The sequence below is a fragment of the Barbus barbus genome (assembly GCF_936440315.1).
Source record: "Barbus barbus genome assembly, chromosome: 7".
NCBI lineage: Eukaryota > Metazoa > Chordata > Actinopteri > Cypriniformes > Cyprinidae > Barbus > Barbus barbus.
This window is the reverse complement of record NC_136735.1, coordinates 11,807,052-11,833,408: the sequence shown is the minus strand read 5'-3', so window position 1 is coordinate 11,833,408 and position 26,357 is coordinate 11,807,052. Positions and strand designations below refer to the sequence as shown.

The following is a 26,357-nucleotide window of genomic DNA, read 5'->3' as shown; positions in this document are numbered from 1 at the left end:
CACAAGACAAGACTATGACAACAAAGTGGGTTCCGTATCGCAGCTAAAACTAGGAGAGTTATAAATGCAGAACAATACTGGAACTAAACAGAAAAACACAGAATGGCTCGGTAAGGCAGCTAACACTAGGGGAGTGATAAACGCAATACAATACTCGGCCGAGAGGAAGAGGAAGTCCATGGTTTATGTAGGGTGTGTGATCAGGGCAATCAGCTGTGTGATCTGTGCAATCAGCTGTGTGTCGTCAGTGCAATGGATGATGGGAATTGTAGTCTGAGGTGGCGTGCAACAGTTAGCGTGGTGCAAGAGTCCATGTGGTGAGCGAGTGACCTCTGGTGGTGAGTTAACGGAAGTTCATAGACCAGATTCATGACAACTAGCAAGTTCATTTATGCATTATTATTATTATTAAAATGTAAACTAAATGAAAATACATAACTTGTTTTTAAACATGACACTTACATGACTATCTTCCTCATATATGCACAGGTAAATACTTGCTAAATAATTGCTGTTCTACTTATCATCCATCCTGTTACTGTCTCTCCTGTCCAAATAGAATAGACTCTTCAGAATATATGAGCAGGGCCAGTGGAGTTTCTACATATTCCACACAATGTCTCCATTGAATGGCACCATGAACCAAAAATCCCCCTGGAGCAAAATGAGGTTAAGTGCATTGGAAAAAAAGGAGCAACGGGGATGAACCATGACTCACTCCAAATGGCCATCAAACTAGCAACCTTCCACAGTTGGCAACCCTCATCATTAACCAATGCACAACACCCTCTCCTCTCCCTCCCTTCAACGGGCTATACAAAATGGGATCAGTTGTCTGGTGAAAGCTCCAGCTAACGGTAAGCTCCATGGTCCCCTCTCTCCCTCCTCACAGGCAGGGTAAGCCTCAGTCAGGACTGACCCTTCATTGTCATCCCTCCACATTCTCTCAGCAGAGCGCCAATTAAGCATTAACCACATTACACACCCAGAGACCCCTCTTTAGCCACCGCTGGGCTCGATAACACATTTCCATAGAGACTCTTTAATAGGAGATGCTGTTAATTGTCAGGCGACATGAAAACCTGCCGACTAGCATGAACTTGTGTGACAAGCCCTAGTGACAGTGTCATTTAAAGAAAGAGGGGGGAAAACAATATTGACAATGGCAGACAGAGACTAGGACATCACGCATCAAAAAATTATTCAATAAATGATTCAACGAGTGATTCATGAGTAGGATTTATGGGCAACCATGAAGACAGCGACTGACATGTAATGACAAATCGCTTTGTGATAGTAATGACAGACAAAATAGCTGGTTTGAATATTGAGCTTATGAGAACTCATGAGATTACATATCAAAGTCTACATATTATGTGATGCTTTTTTTGCATATTAAATGGTGACTGTCCTGTCCAATATTTATTGCCACTAATAGAAGTTTGATCAAAGAGGTGCTAGTCAACATGCTATCAGGATATATAAGCTGTCTGGTTGTTTCAGTGACTCTTCATGCTTTTTTGTACAGTAAATTGAGGATATTCAAGAAGGATTAAAATGGAATTTATATAAATTGTTTAAAGCCAAAAAACATGCTCAGGCTGGTGGAAGATCGTATGCCAAAACAAAGAATCCTCTAATCCAAGAAAAATTGTGAAAATATTATAATTATTATTATTTTTTTTTATGCAACACACAAACAATCATGTATCCTAATATATATATTAGTGTTGAGTACATATAGAGTCACTTTTATAATAATAACATAACAGTAACATCACAGTAAATGGTAAAACTACTTATGCTATAGTCCAGTGTGTTTATGATTATATTGAATTCATAATTAATAATTAATAATAAAGGCTGTTTTTGTATAGCTAAAATAACAGGAAGATACAAAATGCTGTATCCTCTCTTACATTAAAAATAAGGTGGATAACATACTTGAATTCTTTTCATGGAAAATGAAATGCTGATGCAACTTATTAATTTAAACTAATCGGATAAATGATCTTATATTATAAAATTAATTTAATCAACACACATACATCATGACTGTAGGTAGCAGGAACTGTATGTTCTCTTGGTAAATGCACAAACACATGAAGTGTGGCTCTGTTGAATGAACACAATGCAACTTTTTATCACACCAAAGTACCTTGGTCAGGAGGCCTCAGCTGTGGTTCACCTAAAGAACCTCTCCGTGGAGATGGAGTTGCTTAGAGAGCCAAATCAATAACCCTTTAGCCTCAGGGCAGGCACAGGCTAGGGAATGGGGATGAACAGCAAAGGCTTCTGGATCTTCAAAATTATGATACTTGTTTCTAAAAGTTCTACCTTAAAGTCCGGGTGAACCGGAAGTTGCTGCCGACTTTATTTCAGTGCAGTGACGTATTTCCAGCAGAAACTGAATATTGAATAGAGGGAAGGGCTTTATTTTAGCGCTCCTCCTCTCTGACTCTCACTCACAGAAACTAGAGTTGTGACGTTCGCGAACGAACCGATTCTTTTGAACGGCTCATAAACATGAACGATGGGAGCCGAGTCGTGGCTGGGGGGGAGCCGTTCTTTCTGTCGTTCTTTTTTTCCTATGCGTGTTTCACACAGATGCACACAAATTAGCTCCTCCGCGAGACAGAACAGTTATAGGGGGAGGGGCGCACCCAGCGCAGGGGTGCTACTGCCTAACAGCATGATGATAGTTGTGCACGCATCCTTCACGTGAGTACTCCAGTGGAAAAAAACCCTGCGTGCCTCTGTCATTGGGTAGGAGCGGAGCCATGACTTGTGCACGCTGCCGTCACATGAGGTAATAATCAATATTTCAGAATAATTCAAACTCAGATATTGGTGTGTGATATCTGAGTTTTAATTATTTGACTACAAATCTCACCTCATCATTCCTCCCAGTGATTATTTCCAGGATAAACTGAGATGCCCCCAAGCTGGCTTCTTAAAACTGACTAAATATTTAAAAAGAGCCAAAAGAGCCGTTCTTTTGAACGGCTCTTTGAAAGGAACGGATCGCCAAGATAAATCCCATCACTAACAGAAACGGTCGAAGGGGTGTGTTTAAGAATAGTCTGCACAAGCCTTCCCAAGCCGGATCTTGCGTGTGTGTGATTATTACAATTTTTGTTTTGTTTTGAAAGAAACTTCTATTCTACTTCTATTCAGCAATGATGCATTGACTTTTGAACTTTCTAACGTTCTTCCTTTTCTTATTTTGTTTCTGATCAAATAAATTCAGGGTTAATGTACTACTGTTAAAGCTGCCTTTGTTTCCACTCTCTCTGACTTTCACATACAATTATTGCCTTTTGCCCCCACACTCCACACAGGTCCGTACCACTTTGCATAGAAAATGAATGACTTCCGGTCTGCCACTTGTCGTTTGTTAGAGATAGTGGAAAGGTGGCCTAAGTTGACCAAGGTTCAAATTTATCACTGGTCTCGCTTACATATGCAGGAGACTGAAATCATACAATCCCCCTGTTGAGAGGAGAAAAAAAAATATGTGAAGGGATTTAAATATGATATCAAATGGAGATGAGAGTACTGGACTTATAAATATTAAAATGTATAATTTATTTACACAACATTTGTCCAAAACCCTTTGCAATTATAATGAGGAAAAACAAACAAATGCAACTTGCAAGTGGTGAGGAATTTGAAGAATTTTATTAATGGCAAAAATTCTGATTCTTCCCAAATCTGCTTAGTTTTGGTCTTTGAGTGCATATTACATACAGGTCTAGTGAAAATGTCTTCTGCTAAGAACAAAGAATTAGGTGAAAGAGACGGAAAGAGGTGTGAATATTCCCCATGTTGTTGTTCTGACAACTCAAAGTATCCCACTTGCATTAATGAGGGCCAACAATCCTAAACCAGCACAATGGCCTGATGAGCAGTGAAGAGGGTCACTCAGGAGTAGTCACTGTTTCCACAAAGACCTCCACATTCCTTTGATGACTCACAGTGTCCAAATGGCCCACTGAGAGAAGTGACTCTTTCATACTCATCTGAGAGTAGGCCTGTGGAGTCAGGTCCTTGGGGAAATCTGTGATTTTTTTTTGCACCAGTGGTCTATTATCCAAGACAGCAAAGATAATACAAAAAAAGACCAGACATTTCAAGGCAATTCTTTCCCTGGTCAGTAATAGTAGTAACTTTGTGCAGGTCTGCATGCAAATCTCTGCAGCATGACTGAGGCGGGTAGCTAGACCTTACTGACAGGACTGCTAATCCAGAGCGGAGCCATTGATTGAACACGTCCCTACATGCTATGCTCTGCCTGGCAAGTGCAGCCATTTTAAGTCTCATCAGGACAGGGCAGAGCAGGTATACATTATAATTTCAGGAGGGCTACGGTGGACTTAAGCGTTAGCGGTTTAATGGCTTAGCTCCACCAGATATGGGAATTTGTGGTTAAACACTCAATGATGCAGAAAACAATTGTCATTGAACATAACAGGATATTGATTAGGTGTATAACGCATAAACACAATGCACATCTAATTGACTAATTTATTCAGGTGGACCTGAATAATTTCAGGCCCACCTCCTTTGTTCATGTCATCTCTATTAAGTATGGAAATGAAGATGAGTCATATCTATCAAGCAAGGTACCTTTTAGATTTATTGAAGTGCTGTAAATTGCATGGGGTATACAATATAGACACAACTGAGCTCTGAACAATGAAAAAAAAAAAAAAAATTTGTTCCAACATTTAAACATATTATATTCCAACATCAATATAATCCTTTTGACAATAACACAACTTTAAAAGTGCACTTATTTTTAAAATTATATTTAAATGAAATGGGAGCTTTGTTTCTGAATCCCATTATGACTTTAATTTTAAGTTATTATTATTAATTTTTTTTGGTAATAATTGTGTTAAAAAAAAAAACCTTTGGAACTCAAAATAACAAAAGTATTATTAAAATGAAAACTGAAAATATAAAACTTCAAAGGTAACTCAAAAATAAATTCTATAATAGTATATAAATACAATATTACTGTTTTGTTAAAATAAATAAATAAATAAATAAATAAAACATAATGGCACCACATCTGGTCTATGATCACTTCAGAGTCACTTTCAGGAATAGTTGAATTTTTACATTTCCTCATCACTGTGTCAAGTCATTACTGGGCACCAAGTCATTAGCTGATGCTGCAACCATTTATTACAGCTAAAGAGTGATGGGCAAGGTGGAGGAAAGACAGATCAGGCTTTGGGAAGGCCACGGTCGTAGGCTTTTTCCTTCCGCCTAGAGCTCAACACATCCATTTCTCTGTCAAAACTTATAATAGGTAATAGATTTGGGGCACCATACATTGAAACAGTAGAGACATGCTGTTATTTTATATAATCACCTGGATAATTTAAAGCAAATGTACATTTTGCTGTGGATTTTTATTTCTTTGAGATACAGAGGGGTACAATTTGGATGTGCTCAAAATAGTTGTCATCCTGTCAGCTTCTCTAAGATCTGTTGGTTTTAGCCCAAAAGCAGACTAAAGCTGGAGCAATACCTCTGTGTTTCTCTCAAGTCTATGCTGAGCAAAGAGGAACGACAACAAAAAAAAAAAACCTTAGTGGGCTGTTTTCCTCAAGGCATAGGAGTTTTAGTCGTGAGTTAAGGTAATCCAAGCAGACGCTGTTCACTTGCCCTTGTTTGCAGACTCCTGTGTCAATTAGCGGACTAAGGAGACCATATGTGGCATATTTTCAACATGAGATTAATTCATATTTCACAGCATGCTAAGCAAAGGAAAAGGCTGATCTTAAAATTATGGGAGCCATCAGAAAGCAGGCAAATCAACAGATGCATGCTAGCTTCATGTACAGGATCGTCACAGCTCATTGTCCTTGAAAATTAATCGGAATGAAATGACAAGCCTGGGGACTGCAATCCGCAGTGCACTGCAACAAGGCTCCTGAGCAGAATATTTATGTAAGCCTGGCTAAGTGGCAACAGATGATATCTGTATTCCAACTGGATGGAAATGGCTGTGATAAACAAGCCCGGGCAGGCGGCATTATGAAAAGTAAATGTAGCGATTCTGCTTTAGGACTAGGCCAATGAGGGCGTGTTAGGGTGGGGCTGGGGCGTAAGGGGGAGGAGAGGGGAGTCACCATGCCGTGGACTATATCTGAGCTTATGTGTACCACCAGCTAACCGCTATGACATATGGTGTGTGATGCCATTACCACGCTCGCCGCGCACAAGCTCATTTTTCAACAAACTAACAGCCTGAAAAGCCAATGCTTACACTACAATGCCATTTTGAACTCACTCTGATGGTCCGATTGGAGTCTGGCAAAAAACGCATTAATCTCGCTCAGAGACCGTATCAGTTTTGGTTTAGGATAGCTCATCGGCTAGCAAGAGTAACTAGCCATTAGCACTCACACAGTGACACAGTGTTATTTATCAAGTCTCAAAAAATATTCAATAATACAAATCTTGATTTAAGAAAGTTGAATGTTGTTGATGCCATCCAAAGGTGGACATTTGCTTAAAATTCTATAGCAGCCATATGTAGTATATATAAATATTTCAATTAAGTATTTGGATATTTATTTTTAATATTTAAACACAATTAAAAAGCTACACACACTACATATATTGTCAAAATGATCATTTTTTTATTTATGACAAAACTCATTAGGCTATTAAGTAAAGCTCATGTTCCATGAAGATATTTTCTCAATATTTAGATTTTTTTTGCACCTTTAATTCCAGATTTTCAAATATATCATATCTCGGCCAAATATTGTCCTATCCTAAAAAACTATACATCAATGTAAAGTTTATTTATTCATCTTTCAGAAGATGCTTAAATATAAATTTCAATAAATTGACCCTTGTGACAAGTTTTGTGGTGCAGGGTAAGCAGTCCTTTTGGGTGCTGCCCACCCATAGCCATGTGCTCTTCCTATAATAATAAATGAAATAATAATGAATAAAAAAAGATTAAATTATCTTCTTGTTTACGCAATACTTTCAACACATCAAACCACAGGGAATTGACACACTGCTTAAGTCATTAGAAGGATATTAATCTGCAATAAAAAGCAAACCATGTACTACTAACAGTAGACATTGGCAGATAGATGGTGTGTTCTGATTCATTTAGGAAGCGAGGGAGGGAGTGTGTGTTGGGCGGGGGTAATGTTTCAGTTGCGAGCTTCATTTAAACCATAGTTTAAGCCCAGCCTCTCTTAAATATCAAATTGTCTCACGCACCAAAAAGAGAGAGGGAGAGAAAAGAAAAGAAAAAGAAAGAAAAAGAGAGAGCATTGAAGAAAAAAAAGGGTGAGCAGAAGAGCAGCAGGAGGAGGTGGAGGGTGGGAGGCAGGGAGAGAGAGAGAGAGAGAGAGTGCCTTGGCTGAATTGTGAGTGGCTTACGACACTCAGTGAACAGAAGGTGTTTCTGCATGCACTGCCAGTGCACTAGTCTGATGCAAGGGATCGAGCATCTCTCTCCTCCCCATACACCGCGCCTGCCTTCAGACTCAGCATCTACAGCCTCTGCAGCCCACAGGAAATGAGCTTCATACAAAGAAGACATTGCTGAAGATTTGAGTCTTACTAGACACACTATCATCACTGATCTTTGGATATCACTGCTATACAAAGAATTAAAAAAAGGACAGGAAAAAGAAAAAGAGAGCTATATGATGCTAATCACACAGCTTTTGCATGTGTATAATTGTGAAAAAACGAAACGAGCACTGACAGAGTGCCAGCGAGCTTCACTCAATGTACATTGTGCAGATCAGTGATCACTTTAGGTTATGGATGGTGATTTGCGACGACAGATCGGGAGTCTTTGACTAAAAGGGAGGAAAAGAGGGAGAGTGAGAGTTTGGAGTGGATTATTCCCTCCTCCGTGCGCGTTTTCCCCCGCTCGTCTCTCCCACAGATCGGCACAGCAGTCAATGCAGAGGAACGGCAGAGAGAGGACAGCGCTCATGCATGCAGCCCGGGAAACTTGCACTTCCTACCAGCCTGCTGAATGCCACTTGGATTCGTTCTCTTTTTGGCTCTTTCACACGAGGAGAACTAAGACATTGTAAGTCTGCCAGGATCTGGTGTCCGATGAAAAGGAGGGGGGGGCTGAATTTGTACCACACTGGGGTCTTTTTTAGTTTCGCACATAATTAGTGTCGGCACAAAGGGATCAACTGAATAGAGGTTGTCAGCCTGTGGAAAGGGGTGAGTAGGCATCCTTTCATGTGAGATTGATTCTCGAGGAGTGCATTTTTTTGTACCTTCACCTCTCTTTTCCTTTCTCTGATCTAACATGAGCAAAGTGACTTGTCGTTTATTTGCCGTCACTCTTCTCCTTTCGACGTGGCAGGATTTCTTGATTCTTTAAGTAACAAATCACCCTCCATATTCTCTAGAAATACACATCAGCTGAAAAGACTTGGGGAGTTACAAATCACAAATCCAAAATGACCAAAATCTGAAAGATTCAATGGACTTTTTCTCTACGATACTGCAGGATATTCATGCTAATGGATTTCCTCCTAATTGGTCTGTACCTAAAGTGGCCGCTAAGGAAGCCCCCTGGGCTAATACTGTGCTCCCTAGGCATTGTTCTGAAAATAGTTCCGTTGGTGGGGGAGAGCTGTCCGAGGCCGTGCCGATGCGACAACAAGCTGTTGTATTGTGAAGGGCTTAACCTGACTGACATCCCCCAAAACTTGAGCAGCGCCATTGGTTTGTCCCTGCGCGAGAATAACATCTCTGAGCTGCGGGAGGGGAACTTTGTGGGACTGTCGCAGCTTACCTGGCTCTACTTGGATCACAACAACATCGAGATTGTAGAGGAGAACGCCTTTGAGCGGCTGCGAAGGGTTAAAGAGTTGGATCTGAGCACCAACCGGATAGAAAGCCTGCCCAACGGGACCTTCAGACCTCTGCCCAATCTGCGAATACTGGATTTATCCTATAACAGACTTCAATCCTTGGAGCCAGACCTTTTCCATGGCCTTAGGAAGCTTACCAATTTACATTTGCGCTACAATGCCCTTAAATTCATCCCTGTGCGGATTTTCCAGGATTGCAGGAGCATGCAATTCCTGGATCTGGGTTACAACCAGCTGCAGAGCCTGGCACGTAATTCATTTGCCGGACTCTTCAAGCTCACTGAGCTGCATCTGGAGCACAACGAGTTGGTGAAAGTCAATCTGGCCCATTTCCCCCGCCTCATATCCCTGCGGACCCTCTACATGCGAAACAACAAGGCCACCATTGTGGTCAGCACCCTTGACTGGACCTGGGACCATTTGGAGAAGATTGACTTCTCCAACAATGAGATTGAGTACATTGAGCCACACGTGTTCGAGAGTGTGCCCAACCTTAACACTCTTATGCTGGACTCTAATAAACTGACTTATATAGATCAGCGTATTTTGGACTCATGGACATCCCTGAGCAGCATAACTCTGTCGGGTAATGACTGGGAATGCAGCAGGAATGTCTGTGCTTTGGCTTCCTGGCTCAGCAACTTCCAGGGACAACGTGACAGTGGCCTGCTGTGCTCCAGCCCAGACATCGCACAGGGTGAGGACATTCTGGATGCCGTCTACGCTTTCCAGTTATGCGAGGACAATGTGGAAACAACAATGCAGATCTTTACCGCTACCAGAAACCGTGCCGGAGGCTTTATATACGATGGCTCGACGAGAAACCCCTATGACCTGCAGGATGTGGAGGGCGGGGAAGTGGTGACCAACTCCTTAACGGTGACTGCGTCTGCTGATGACCTGGAGAGCACCATGCAGATTCACAAGGTGGTGACAGGCACCATGGCCCTCATTTTCTCCTTCCTGATCATGGTCCTCATGCTCTATGTGTCCTGGAAATGTTTCCCAGCAGGCATCAGGCAGTTGAGGCAGTGCTTCACCAGCCAGCGTCGCAAGCAGAAGCAGAAGCAGACCATGCAGCAGATGGCTACTACGTCTGCATCCGAGTACTACGTTGACTACAAACCTAACCATATTGAGGGGGCACTTGTCATCATCAACGAGTATGGCTCTTGCACGTGCCAGCAGCAGGCATCTCGAGAGTGCGAGGTGTGATATTCCACCCATGCCATTAAAAAAAAATCTGTGGTTTTGAAGTATGGATATGGAACACACGTTAACTTGGCACCTCATTTTGCTGCTCTCAGGAGGAAGCTAACATTTCTCGAGTGCAAATGGACTAAAAACAGGGATTTAGTGCTGGTTTCAACAGCCTCAAAGCCTTGTGGGAGAATCTGACTCTGACACCTGTGTACTTGATGCAAAAGATGTGGAATAATTATGTTGACCTGTCCTGGCTTCCCTTAGGAAGAGTGGATATTTGAGCTTTAATGTGTCTTTCTACTTCAGGATATTCTAGGACGTTCTAAAGCTAATGAGGACATCCAGAACAAAATTTTTACTGTGGTAACAAACAGACAAAATCGGAGAGGAAAACAATAAAACAAAGAACCCCTTAAAAAAAAAAAAGATTCTATGTAAAATATGTTAAAAGCAGAAATGAAAGAGTGGGGATAAAATGCAAGATGTTATCCTATTTCTTTTGTAATCTATGGAGAAAAAAAGAGGAAAATACAAATGTTTAAATAAATGAATTGCAATTCACAGTACTCATTATTGCAGGTGAGTTGGAGGGTTGCTTTTTTGTCTGTGATCGCGGGGAAAGATGTTCAGAGAGCTCTGCAGTATTGCAGGATGTACATAAGCAGGGCTGTTGGGAGCACTTCACTTCATTTGAAATGTTAAGCCTCAGTCTAAGATTCAGATCTCCTCGTCTCTCCCTGAGATATAATCACTGTGCAAAGCTTGATTGCTATGGCTGTTTGCAGTTGCCCCACTTGTACCTATCCTGAATAGATTAAGCAAACTAGCAAAAAACAACAAAACAGGCTGACACGGTTTGATCGGATCTCACATGATAAAGTCAAACATTTGTGTGCTGTGCAAATAAACAAGACAAGGAGTGTCTAAGACGTTAATTCCCTTCACTGCTTCAACAGACTTCACACGTAAAAAAAGAGCCTCAACCATGGGGTAAAAATCAGAGCGAGAGGAGGCCTTAAACATTTAAATCTAAATGTACTTGAAATGGGTGTGATTAACAATCCATTATGCTTGGTTTGATTTAGTTTTGTTTCTCCCACGAAAAAGGCTAGCCAAATTCTAGATGTATATTTAATTGTGGCTTTCTGTTTAAATGTGATATTAATTTAAAAGATGTCTTGTGGTAAGCCGTTGTTACTGTGTGAGTGATCATGCTGACGGATTGCTAGATTGTGTGCAGACTGCAGCAGTGGCTACTGCGCTGCTGAAAGCACAGGGCCTCGGAGAGAAGGTACAGGCTGCTCCCTAGTGTTCATACCATCAGTAGAGGTAGACGAGATACCGCAGCAGCAACAAGCCCTTGAATTTTTCTTGCCCAGGCTTTGTGTGTGTTTGTGTGTCTATACGCCTGTTGCTTATCTATATGCATTCTCTAAGCTCAGCTCAGGATTACTACCACAGCGTAAAGTATCTGGACTAAACAGCAAAAGCAGGCTGATTATAAAAAGGGAGATTTCACTTTACATCTACTAGGTTGTCACCTCATTCACTTGGCTGTTATAATGATGGATTTGTTTAGTACGCATAGGGAACATGCCACTGTGAAGATGGTGAGTATGTGTGTGTGTGTGTGTGTGTGTGAGAGAGAGAGTGCATGTATGTGTATGCATTTCAATTTTAACTATTTATGTGGGTGTGGATTTTTTTTTGTGTGTGTGTGTGTGTGTGTGTCGTCTCTTAAAAAAGGTGGAATTGAGTTTGTTCTGACCAGGTGCATGTGTGAAGTATTAATTTGCCATGTATGACTGGGATATGCCTTAAAGGGACAATGTAAGGCTGAGCAAATATTTTTACAATCAAATCAAACAGTTTTATTATGAATTCCAAAGTCCTGCCCCCTTTGAATCCTTTAATACTTGATATAAAACTGTTCTATTTTCAGCACTGTATTTGATGCGTATATGAAGCTAAGCCAAGCTAAACCAATAAAATGTATTCCTACTGTTGTAAATTATATCAATGTGACACGCTTTGCCCTTTTCTGATTAATCTAGTTATGTTGTTTCATTTATTTATTTTATTTGCCGTTTATGCTTGTTTTCTGTCAGGTAAAGCCTTTAATGCATTACTCAGAACATCTGGTCTGACACTCCTTGGACTACAATCACTTTTCATTTCATGAATGATACTGTTCATGACATATTTTGACGCAAACCCCTAAATATGTACACTCCAATTTGTGGTTGGGTTTTTAATGAATTCTTTGGAGAGTATTAAAAAAAGCATCTCTATTTGACAGAGTGACAGATTCCTAGCATCAACACAATGATGACAGCATTGTTCCCTGCACAGCCGGAAAAAAATTAATTGTGGCTATTCACGATCTCCCTTCTCAAAACAGGTGGTTGGATCGAGGAAAACAAAAACACGTCTTTCGCTAACACTAGCTGTTAACCGTACCGGCGACGAAGCAACAGGGGAAACAATGGAGACGTAGAGCGAGTTGTTTGATTACATTCACTCTTCTCTTTTCCAATTCTGAACGAATCTAAGCCATCCTCCAATCAAAGCACTTCTGTGGCCTATTTTTGGCCCTTCTATCTTATTTTTTATCAATATTGCATGTTTGTCATTTCATCTTGGCGCTGCTGGGAGTTGTTTTGAATTCCCTTTTCCCTTAATTATTATTATTTTCTTCACAAGAAGCAAATTAATATTTGAAGTGGCGGGAGGTTTTGTTTAATATGAAGCCCTCTCCTCCTCCTTACGCTGCTTACAAAACTCCTGTGCCCTAAAATTTTAACAAGAGCTACTGCTCTGACAATTAACTCTAATAATTAATACCGTTATTGATGAGGCTCGAGGTAGATCGATACAGATAGCTTTTAGCCAATTGCAGACTTTCTTGCTTGTTACTTTTTCCAGACAAAAATAAATAAATAAATGATATCTTGTTAGTGTTGACAGAGACAAATATGGGATGGTGGGGGTGGGGGAATATGGTTTATTTATACAACAATCTTTTATTGATATTTTGGCTAATTAATTTGGGGAGCGCTTGGCTATATGTCCGGTACTATCAGAGAAGGGGAAAAAGAGAGAGCGAGACAGCAATGGTCGATCACTAAGACATGAATTCAAGCAGGGGCGAGCCCTTGGATCTGTGGGGAAGCAGTTGTGCCAAGTGGTAGGGGGCAAGACATTAGCTTTTGACCTTGTTAGTCTGAGCGCCCATATGTGTGTATGTGCGTGCATGCAATATGCAAGTAGCAGCTGAATATGAAGATCTCAAGTGAGTACTAGAGGGTTGTACAGCACTGAGTTAAGGAGGGTCACCAATGGTAAACAAAGCAAGATGACAAGACGCTACAAATAGCTGCAGAGCTAAAAACATATTTTCAATCAATGCAAATCAAGTGCGGGTCAATCTATGCAAATCACTGGATTAATAACAAACAGTCTGACTGCAAATCAAACAGTCTGACTTCAATGTTACATGATTATATCCTGTAGGAAAGAAAAAAAAGCCCTTTTTGACTAGATAACTTCAGAAAAGACCAACGTCACAAACTATGCTTATATGCGTGTTATTTTTGCATAAGCATTCTATTATAGTTGTTTATAATTATTTTGAATTATTTAGCATTTTTGCAGTTGCTTCAATTTTAATTTTACAGCTTTACTATTTTTGTTGTGTGGCTTGTCATTTTTATTAGTTTTTTTGTCTATGTATGTATGTATATATATATATATATATATATATATATATATATATATACACAATTTTCTTTTATTCCTTTTAGGTTTAGCTATTTTAGTACAGCAAGTTAAACCAAATTAACAGTTAAACTAAAATATTACTTTTTTTGTTATATACCATAAACCTTTCTCAGGCCTGCCACGATCCCAAGTCACCAATAAAAAATAATAATAATACAAAACAGCTATTTCAAAGCTTAAATTATTTAAATTATTAAATTATAGCTAAATCAAAATATTACCTAAATTAAGCTATTGACTTGAATCACACCAACAGCTCTTTCATGTGTCAATTTTCATTTCTCCTAATAAATTTCAGGAAAAAAATCTAAAAAAGAAGTAGTATTTAAAATAAATCACCAGAAAACTCCATTATGCCAAGCATCTAAGCAATTTTCCTTGGTCTGTAAAAACCCTAGGACATCTGAGTTCTGAGTATTATTATCAAGCAAACCTAGAATCAGCTGCCTGACAACCCAGACCACATTTCCTTGTTTCCTCAAATATCACACAAACATATTGCATTTCATAAGAAATAAGGAATGGCTTGCATAAATTCATAGAAGGTCGGTGATATGGGAAAACTAGATTAAGTGTCACGGTATCAGCATACATAAAATCCAGATATTTCATCAGAGTCTCTTGATAGAGCACCAGATGCTTAACAAATTAATTAACCTTGCTTGCTGTCTCTCAGTGTTGATTGAATGCCCCTGTGTGCCATTCCCTGCCTCTGGTCTCGCATAATAAAACACCCACACATAAACAGATACCCTGCCAAAACGCAGAGGAATGACCAGTACTCTAGAAGACAACATTAAGAATCTACACAGAATTGACTGTTGCTTCCCTCGGTGGCTCATAAATGTATTCAAGTCGATATCATCCTTATTATTTCCAATATAAAGTTGTAGTAAAGAACTTGCTTTTATTAGAATGTGAGTAAACTGAGCGAGACGGCTTTATCATCCTCCAACTCATCATTATAATTACCAACATCATCATCATCATCATCATTCTTACATGTGCATCTGCATCACTGGCGTCACATTAACTGTCGCCACAGGGGCATTGTGACATTTTCAAAATGTAACTAAATCATTCAAATAGCCATATATAATAAATGCATATAGTGTCAGATAAGACTAATTTGCATGGATTTAAATGCTCATTTAAACGGATACATACACCCACGTCTTTATTAACAGATGAAGAGACATTAAAGTGAGTGGGAAGAGGACATACATCAACACTTTATGAAATAACACATAACGGCATAAAAAAGGCTGTTGCAATTTAAGTCATACCCAATGTAAACGACTTGGGCATTACATTAATATGGCATTAGGCACCATATAAAGTCAGGACGATAATGCTCAGGGTTAACGTTCAGCAACATCTGCTCTCGCTGAACTAAGCACACAGGAAACAATGCCGATTGTTATTTTCTGCAAGTTAGCGGAATATCTCATGCGTCGCACTGAGTGCACAGCTCGCTGTTCTCGATTTATGCAGAATATCTGAAACGTGAGAAAACAGTGGTACTTATTTGCTGACCCTGACAGTGACTTTTCCCAGAAACCCTTGAGAGACAGAGCTACCTGAGAGCTCTTTTGATGATTACCATGTGTGAGAGAGAGCACAAGAGCACTGTAGAGATCAGGACATATTAATGCATTGCAGTCTGTGTCTATACTGCGAGTAATGCTATAGAGAGAGATGTGGCACAATAAAGGGGATCAATAACCTTCCTCTCTGTCGCTCTGTTTCTCTCTGCCTCTGTATTCTTAAAGCGTCAACTCTAAACTCCAAACTAAATATGTTTTGATTATGCGTAACCTTATGCTTCCTTCAAAAACAAACCGAGTGCTGCAGTGATGACGTATTTCTGTAAGCCAGCCCAAAAGTGACAGTAGCATCACCCTGATTCCCTTAACAAAAACCCAACAGATTTTTTTCATTCGATTTTGGATAACTGCAGAAACTAACTTTTGATTCTTACACATTTTGTTCATCATGAAACATCATGAATTTTTTGATGAGTTTGACAAGTATGACATTTTAATGAGTTTGGCATGATGATCTTCAATGTCGCTGGAAACCTAGTAGTCCCACTTTTTAGCAACTATTAATGATGTATTTTATGGCATAGAATAAAATGTGAAAATATCTATGCTTGTGTTAATTATAGACATTATTATAATCATTTAACTAAAAACATATTGAACGATGGAACTAACTAAGAACTAAATAAAATGCTAACTTTACAGGTTTTGGCCAACAAAAATACGTCATCAACGCAGCGTTCTAATTTGCATTTTGTTTAATTATGAGATGAATGGAATTTATGGTTACCTACAGCAGCTAGCAATTCAATTTGCAATATTTGCAACATAATCCCTGCTTTACTGTTTGAGGTAGAGCCTTACAATTTTACACAAGAGTCTCATACTAACAGGGTACAAACTTGCCCAAAGGACCTTAAGTTTCACCTTGACATTATTTTCAATATTTTACAATGTAGGTAAAATCTTTAAAAATCTTCTACTCATAAACCACTTGTCCAATTAATCTGTTTCACAGATCTGGAGTAAAAAACAAACAAAAAAAAAAAGATTTTGCTTGCCATGAAGTACGTGCATATCAAATTTAATAATTACTCTAGGAGCATGAAGTAGTTGATATCAACATTGGTGAAATGTGACTGACAATAAAGCTGCAAAAGTTATTGACTAAAGTAACTTCCTATACCTGCTGAACTACTAATTGTTGTATTTGAGGTTATTTATTGCTGATTTATCTGTTGTGTGCCAATTGCATCTCTCTTCAGTATCTCAAAATGCAAATAGTGGGTTATGAGATTCAAAGTGGCAAAAACAAAGCACCTGATATCTATATTTGAACAGCTGAACACTCTGCTCTGACAGGATGAAAAAGAAATCTTGCAGAGCAGTAATTTCCGCAGTAATTCCTCTGCCCCACGGGATATCAAAGACGCTGCGCAAAAAAATGGGATTAGGAGGGAAGCATAAGGAATCTTGATTGTGTTAAGAAGGACAATGAAGGCTGCAGAAAAAAAAAACCTGTATAACCAGTTGACTGCTGGATAAATAGAGGGTTTTCAATAACCGATGATAAACTAAACTCAGAGTATTTTACACAGCATGTAATGTTCTACCTAATGTAAAAAAGAAAAAAAAAAATGTTGGCAATGTCATATGGCAATAACTTAAATATGGCTTTGGTAAACTGAAGTGCAAATAATTAACAAGCAAACTAACGTTTAATTAATTTTGTTTCTTTTTTTCATCATTTGCCTTCTTAGATTTATTTTTCACTGAGCTTGGCACAATGCATTCTGGGACTGCCTTCTCTGTGACAGAAATAAGTAATGCTTCCTTTGAATTTGGCCAAAAGAAGATATCTTACATGGCAGCATAATTAAACAGCCTATTTTTTGGACAGGCTTCTCGTCATGAGTGCATCTACAAATGTTGCCTCCATAGAAAGTTCATAGGCTTTGGAACAGAGTGTATATGATATACACACTGACTCTCTTTCACTAAACCAGCAACGAGGAACCTGAAAATCTCCTTATGTGTTATGTATGGACCTTTTAAATATTCAACATGAATTCTGCATGCATTGTGGCATGCTAATATGTTTCCCGCAAAGATAGACACAAACCCATTTAAATTAAGCAGTGGATTTCAAGTAAAAAAGTGTCACTTATGTAGTTAGTGTTAGCACAGATGGACATCCACATAAAGACAGAAAGAGACTGCATTTATCATGGGCTGCGAGTGGATCACTAACACCATGAACAAGTCAAACACCCTGCATCTTTCTTCTCATTCTTTCATGAGAGATGATCAACTAATTTACTTTTGTCTAATGAATGTGACTGACTACTTAGTTCTGTGGTCTAACTTAAACTAGACTTATACTTGCTTAAAATCAGTGCTGTCAAACAATTAATCACGTTTAATCACATCCAAAATAAAAGTTTTTCTTTGCATAATATACAGTATGTGTGTACTGTGTATATGTATTATGTATATATAAATATACGTGCATATTTAAGAAGAATATGTTGTTTTTGTAGTAAATACTGATCACGTATGTGCGTTTAAAATATATACAGTACACACATATATTATGTAAACACATATATTATGATTAATCACGGTTACTTACACAGTACTACTTAAAATAAAAACGTGAAACAACTGACACTTAAAATCAACCAATGAGGCAATTAGACTGGACATCAGCCAATTAAAATTGTCCAATGGGAAAATACTGTAGCACCTATATAGGCTGTTTACTATATTCCAATCAACAAGTGTTTCTCAACATTTATGAATCCATAACAAAGTGTGTTTTAAAACAGAAATACCACATAAAACATGATGGGATATTTTAAAGATAAAGGACTTACCTATTTAAGAAGAGTTTGGAAACACATGCAGATAGAGACCAGCAGATAGAGGAGGAAGCACAATAGGTGGAAAAAAGAAAGAAAGATGGTCAGAATGATATACTTCAGTGTGTATATACACACACACACACAAATGCACAAATGGTACTTTTTTATTTAAATGCAAAAACACTAATCAATCCCTTTCACTTGTTCATTTATTTGTTAAATGCAAATGTTTCAGCTAAAACAGATGTGTAAGACATTTACAAATTCTGCCAAAAGTTGAACGAAAGACAGCAGCATAGCACAAGACAATCCTTCAAACTCATTTGTGATCAGGAGAAAGAAAAATAGTGTGAGAGAGAGAGAAATAAATAAAGAGAGAATATATGTGCAACGAGTGAAGATGAAACAGAATAAAGAGGTGTCAAAGACCCGTGGTGCTGTAGTTTAGACAGATGGTACGTTTCATGTTCGGGCCCCTGACAATCCTTAAAGCAAGTGTCTATGCCTACATTTGTGTGTGTTCAAAAGATTAACACACACGTACCATACGGCACAAACAGCATTGTTCTCGTTGCCCACTCTTTGAACTCTGTCCCTTTCTTTTTGCAAAACATGGCATGGTAAAACACTGCTTTGCTGCATTTCAAAATGGCTGAGGGGGAATATAACTAAAGGCTTCTGCTTTATGCATCTCCCCCCTTTTTTTGATTTCAAAAGCGCAAGTTTCGCCATCACACCTCTCCATATAGTTGCCTCGGCTGTTGACAAGAGAGATGGAGTGTGTTGTGCCAGTGTGTGTCCTCTGCAAAGCACCTGATTACATTCATGGAACCAAGAGGAGATTTATGAATGCAGACTCAGGCAAAGAGCGGCCCCATCCGCACTCTAAATAATGGTAGCGCGGAAGATCTTTTTTTTCAGTTCCATTCCCTGCGACCCAAACTACCGGCTCAACTACCCAAATTAATATTTACCCCGCTGAGATTATCTATCCACCTCTGCATTCCATTCTGAGGGTTATTTCAGTGCGGAGAGCGCTGGAGGCGACGGGTCCAGATGCGTGGTTGGTGTGACGGTGGGAAGTGTTTGCCGTTCGGTCTGTAGTGTAGCCAACATCCCCTGCAGAAAAACTCAGTTTATCCTCTCTAGTGTAAATATTGAACAGGTTTCGGACCAGGGGGAATAACTAATGCTAATGAATGGGGAAACTCTTAGCTTAGCACACTTTATCAGTGCATAAGCATGCTGTCCAGCCTCAGAGGCGGCAGATAAATTGAAGGGAGTTTGTTTTAAAACAGATGAATTGGGCGAGACCACACTATGTGCAACATGATCAGTCAGTGTCAGCTTATGCGAGTCAGTCTGCTATAATAACGTTAAACTGGCTCGGTGCTCTGCCAAGCCATAATGTGATCCAAGGCAGGAGTCCAGGAAAACAGCTGAATGTAAACATACACATAGCTTGACATGTATGATCTGTGTGTGACAGAAAATGAAAGGGGATTTGACACTTATGGTGATGCATCAGAATAAAAACATATTTATGAAAAGGATGGTTCCACAACTGAAATTTTATTGAATGAGCCACTCCACTCTGCTGTGCGTCATGACCATACAAAATCCACAGAAAGCTTCAAAGATACACACGGAATTTGACCAGACGTCATTCACAAAATTCTACACATCCTCTTCTCCTTGTGTGTTCATTTATTAGAAATTTTGGATAATCTGTTTTCTGCTACAAATAAGAGTGTAGAACACATTCTCTATTTTACCATAAATAATTAATTCAAAAGTAAATAATTATAAATTAAACTAATGCCGAAGTCATCAGATTTTACTTCATTTTATACTACAAAATAAGCAACCACTAACCTTAACCCTCTTGAATTTTATGAAGCACTTTTGCACTGTTGCATTTAAATTGAGTTTACTCAACACTGAAGTGAGTTATTTTCTGTGTGTGTGTGAGAGAGAGAGACCCTTTCGATAGCCACTGTAGGTAGAGCAGTAGAAGAACAATAAAGCCTTGCACATTCAAAGTAGGCTCAAATTTAAAAATAAGGTGGAAAGGTGATACTAATAATATTTTTTATGGGTCTAGTCTTTGCACCTGTTGGATTTAGGATTGAATCCTCTATTGGAGTAAAATTGGTTATGTGGCACTGTTACAACTGACTAGGGACCTAGAAAGGGTCTGAGTTGCTTTTTATTTTCTTGATGAGTTCACACAATACAAACCCCATTGCCTATACCGTTCAGCCATATTGTACTCTACTTCTGACTTATTGACCTTGTTTATGAAGTATTTACATTTGTTAGCTAAAGTTAGCAAGAACAGTCTCATATGCTGGCTCGATACTTACCACAAACAAACCAAAACCCCTAATCACTTGGTTGAGATATGGCCTAATACATGTGTGCAATGGTTCTTATGTGCAGGCAACCCAAGTGTGAATCAAGCTTGGATTATTCTCAAACCTCTTTCCCCTCTTCTACCCATTCCTTCCTGATGACTTGCTACTGTCCTATCAATTATAAAGACAAACAAATCCTAATAATTTGTTTACTCAGAGGATATATTACAGTGTATACTGGATATATTACAGTGCCAAATATAAGCATAGTCCTAAGTAAACAATAATGATGCGCCAAAGGACAAATACAGTAATTTAGATGTTCCAACTCTGGTTCAAACTAATGATAGATTTGGAACACGAATTATTCTCCTCAACAACTATATTGTTATCTCATTAGTTTCCATACATGTTTCTAGCATTTTTGACGGCACCGACACTATCGACTGAGAACAAAACTCGAAATGAATTGAATATTGAAACTACTGTTTTCAGTGAAGTACAGTTCATTGCTGAATTGGACTTTTTCATAATAAACTTTACAGTTATTGAACTGAACTGAACCAACACTGACCAACCAACGACTAATAATGACACTATTGTCTTTCTACAGTTGATTTAAATATCATTTTGCATCGATTCTTGAAATGTACAATGTTAAGGCATTGACAGTCTCTAAAATACTACATACAAATAACTCCAAAAACCTGCAAATGTTTAAAAATATGGCAAAATTTGAAAATTGAATTAATGGAATCAGCAATTTCACTTACAACCAGTTGTCACATGATTCATAAAGATATGCAGGTCTCTGTAAGGGTTTATGATTTTGTTAATACACTGTTATGTAACCCAAATGTGCATGCACACTTTATGTACAAATAGTTCCACCTGTAAACTAATGATACTTCTAGTACATCTAAGCTAAGTCTCTGTCTGCTGAGCAAATTTAAGAACTGAGCTGCATATCTTGTAATGATTATTTTTTTTTTTACCTGTGTATCTTTTCAACAAAACAACATTTGTGTCATGATCTTGTAACTTATTGAAAATAAATTAAATGTAGCCCAAAACCTAAAAAGACAATAATTCTGAAGCAGCAAGGATGAATTTTGAAATGAAGCATAGCATTTTATAGATGCTTCAAAGCAGATGCCTCAGAGTATACTTGTCAACTCCAGAGACTGAGGAGAATGCAGCTGGAGGAAATTGGCCAGGAAATTGGTGTATAAGAGACTTTTCTCTATCGACAAAACAACTCTATCTCGTTCATTTTTTTCTCTGAGCTCCATTCAGAGTGTTCTGAAAGATACAGTCATGCTGAGGACCGTGGGTGTCTGCAGGAGACAGTCAAATGCATGTGACCTCTGACATTTAGAGGACACAACTGATGCTAACAAATGTGTCTGTGAGCAGCTTGCACATTCACATACATAATCAAGCCGTAAATGTTACTCCATATGGCACAGAGCTGCTGCACTTTCTTAAAGAAAACACATTCTACATTTTCATAGCACATGCTTTTTTCTTAACAAAGTTTACTTACAATAGCGAAGATTCTGATTCAAACAGGCTGCTCCTTGCTGTGTTCTTTATACAGTATGTAAATAAGGTCTGCACAACTTGGCCAAATAAAACGATATTGCAAATATATATTACAGCGATATTATCTCATATGAAAACCTCTCACACTGATGCTGCTGAAACCGACTAATACCTATTTCACAGTCTGTATTATTATTATTATTTGCGGTACTAGTACAATTAATATTTACTATAACATTAATTAAAGAATTATAACTTTTTATTTCTAAAAAATAATTCACATCTATTTCTGTTTTATAATAATAATAATGATTATTATTAGCAGCAGCAGTAGTATTTTACACTACAAGTTGTCAATATTTATATCTCTTCACTTAAAAAAGTTCAAACTCTCAACCTTTTACTTTTTTAATTCTGTAAACTTTTTTTTTAATTATGTGCATGTGTAAATTTGAAGATACTTATTGATTTAAATCACAGCTTGCTAAATCGTGCTAAAATCAAATCATGTTATTTCAAACAATTGACCAGCTCAATGTATTTATTTTAATTTTACATTTGATTTAATTAATTATTAACTTTACATTAAATCTAAGCCCCTGCAGTTCTCTCATACACCTTTAAGGGTGTTCAAACACTGCACTAGCAGAAAGATCAGTTCATCAAGAACACAAAGTCTGGTCTGAGCCGGTATCCAAGCTTAAACCCTGTCTGAATCTTAACACAGATGCATGCATGTGGCACACAGTGCTCAGACACGGAGGGCTCAACCTGTCACCTGCACACACTAACTCTCATGTGTGACTAAGCTCTCTTTTATGATTATGTGGCAGCTGATGATTGTCGTCCGCCTCTCCTTCATGCTAAACAATCACTTCATCCCTTGCTTGCACGCCCTCCTCCTCTGGTTTCACTCACTCGCCACGTGCTCTGCCCTCTCGCTCACGACAACTGGATGGCAATGGATGGAGAATGCAACGAAAGTGTCTGGCTCGGCCAAGTGTGAGAACCTTGCCTGCAGGCATGGCCATGTGAAAAGGCAATACTTTAAAGCCGCAATGGATTGCAGGAGTTGAACACAGACCATTCGGTTACTTAGTGCAGCCTGCTCTTATTTGCCGCTGAGCAAATCTAAAGCACCCTTTTACAAACATCCTAATCTGTCAAAAATGCATTGTGATATATAAATGCATAAACAATGATGTGCTTTTCCATTCCCATTGTTTATTTGGTAAAATGTTTATTTTGGGGAGGAAGGCACTATCATTTCTTGACTTAAACTGCACACTGTCATTATAAAGACCTCTAAATTATCAACAAGATTTAAGGAATGTTTTTTGCACATTTCTCACACTTACTATTATTGTAAGATATATAGTGACCCAAAAATGAAAATTGTGTCATTATTTACTCCTCAACACAAATTAAGATGTTTTTAATGAAATCTGAGAGTTTTCTAACCCTGCATAGACAGCAACGCAACTACCACATTCAACAATGTAGCAAGCACATCATTAAAATAATTCATGTGACACCAGTGAATTTCAACCTTAAATTTATGAAGCTATGACAATAATATTTGTGCACAAAGAAAACAAAAACAACAACTTTATTCCACAATTTCGTGTCTTCCTTGTCAGTCTTTGACACGTTAACGAAAGTACTGCTGACACAGGAGCTGGCGTTCTGACATAAGAGAAGAAATTGTAGAATAAAGCATTTATTTTTGTATTCTTTGCACACAAAATGTATTCTAGTGGCTTCATAAAATTAAGGTTAAATTACTGATGTCACATAGACTATTTTAATGATGTCCTTACTACATTTGCGGGCCTTGATATAGTAATTGAAATAGTAGTTACATTGCTGTCTATGCAGGGTCAGAAAGTTCTCAGATTTCATCAAAAAAATCTGAATTTGTGTTCTGAAGATGAACGAAGGTCTTACAGGTGAGGTAATTAATGACAGAATGTTCATTTCTTGGGTGAACTATTCCTTTAATATGCATTTTATGTTACAATTTAAATTACAAGCTATAATAATTTCATCTTACTTTTTGGCCATATAATTATCAGTATCTGCCCAAAACTGCTTATTTTGCTCAGTTTAGGCCACTAAATAAACTCTTAGTTTATACTTTATGCCAGGCTTTACAGAGTTAATGTTAAATGTTAAAGGTTAGTGTTTTAGCTATTTATTATATTTGCAGGATGTCAAGTAAAAATCTGAAGTTGCCCACCCCGGTCAGCAGAGCAAAAAAATAAAAAAAATAAAATAATAAAAATAAAATAAATAAAAAAACTTGTTAAGCCCAGAAACCACTGCCTCATTTGACCGAAGCTTCCGAAGGCCTACACAAACAGCCCGTCCTTGCCAGCAAGGGCGGGTGTAATTAAAAACAAAACTGAAATCAAATCAAGCAGAACATCAAAAATAAAGCCAACCAATACAGCTTTAATTGGTCAAAGGGACCTTGTATTAAATCAAATATACATTATACGGTGCAGAAATTTGGTCATGTTATGCGAAGAGGGAGATGCAAGGATTAAAAGGTTAGAGAGAGAGAGTGAGAGAGAGGGAGAGAGTGAGAAGATAAATGAGAACAAAATCAAATGAAAGCAGATGGTGTTCAGAACGAGGCCTGCCCAAGGCCAGCACCCTCCCTCCCCTCTATCGCTTTCACTGCTTTCTTCCCTTTACACCACAAGGTAGAGGGATGTCAGGATGGAGGTTGGAGAGGCATCCGTCTCTGCAGAGGTGAACTGTGGGAATTAGCAATCAGGAGAGGTTGGTTAATTAGTTTACTAATCAGACTTATGAGAGACGTCATGTTTTCCTTTCCCTTGGCGAGAAGAAAACCAGCATGAATGCCCTACATATGGGAAGGAAAAGATGGTGGCATGTTGCATTCCATACTGCATGACTTAAAATGCTGAAACTTCATTAAACCCTTAAGGCTTATGATGGTATTATTTACCGTGATATACCGTACTATTGAGCACTGAATATTTATGCATGCATATACAGAAACAAATAGATAAATAAATGAAGAGCGATGGTTTTACCAAAGGAAAGTATTAATTTCAGATGCAAACTCTAATTTCGTATAGTAGTAGCAACACAGCCAAAATCTTGATGCCCATTAAATCAAAAGATGAATTACCCACTGAATCAAAATATTACAAACCAGAACAAATAATTTAATCTTCCAAGTTATAAAGCACAAAACAATCATCCCCTTTTTCTTGTCCTCCCTCCCTCCCTTTCGCTCGCTCTCCCTCTGTCGACCTGACCATAGTCAAGATTAAAATTCATCAATCAATCACACATTTTAATGGCCAGACCATCTCCCTTACATCCATAGCAAAAATTGAATAACAAAGGCAATTTAATTAAATTGAAACGTGATTCAATAGCTCTAATCACTCTGCACAGTAAAATTAAATCTCTCGTTCCTTTAATCATACCCCCCATGTTAAATAATTACTCAATTTGAGGGTACGGCTGGGGTGGGTGATGAATTAGTAACTATTTTTTTATATTTACACTCGCATTGTTATGGATGTATGGGTTAACAGCCTCTTGATTTGGCATGTTTGACCCTGTCGACTTGCTCTGCAGCCAGATGATTTGATTTCTCGGCACCATGTTAAACGAATTATAGGTCTATGTGATGGAATTACATTCCCATACAATAACTGCACTATTCAGCTTTCCCTGCCTGAAGGAATGTTAAGTTGTAATAAATACAACTTAACCTCTGCTTACAGTTGTAAACTGTCAATTTGGATTGAATTCAAAAGAGACTAAGTCATATTCACTAGTTCATTAATGCAAACACAGAAAAAGTTATCCAATTTTTGAGCATAGACCTGAAAATTAAAACTGTTTTGAAAATACAAAAATTTGTATTTATTTATTTTAATTTTCCTGGTTTATGCGAAAACGTTTTTTTTTTTTTTTTTAATAACAAACAAACGAACTAACAAATAAATACATAACTAAACTCAATGATTTTCAACAAGTGAACCAACCTGGAAAACACAATCCAATCTAAACATGTATATCATATGCTTCCAGCACTGTTTTTAAAGCACGTTAACTCTTTAAGGATATTCTCAGAGCTCACTCCTGTAATAAAAATCAAATAAACGATGCGGGAGAGTCGCAGAC

At 38.2% G+C, this 26,357-nt stretch overlaps 2 protein-coding genes across 2 annotated transcripts in view; one reads left to right on the top strand and one right to left on the bottom strand.

Annotated features, from left to right (window-relative positions):
• LOC306872021 (catenin alpha-2) overlaps positions 1 to 26,357 on the bottom strand; it is a 471,996-nt gene that overhangs the window by 122,221 nt on the left and 323,418 nt on the right. The window lies entirely within an intron of this gene.
• Positions 8,532 to 10,106, top strand: LOC306872451 (leucine-rich repeat transmembrane neuronal protein 1-like; the record flags this gene model as incomplete). The annotated part of the gene is made up of 1 exon (XM_079421012.1): positions 8,532 to 10,106. One exon carries the CDS (start codon positions 8,532 to 8,534, stop codon positions 10,104 to 10,106), a length of 1,575 nt encoding a protein of 524 aa, XP_079277138.1.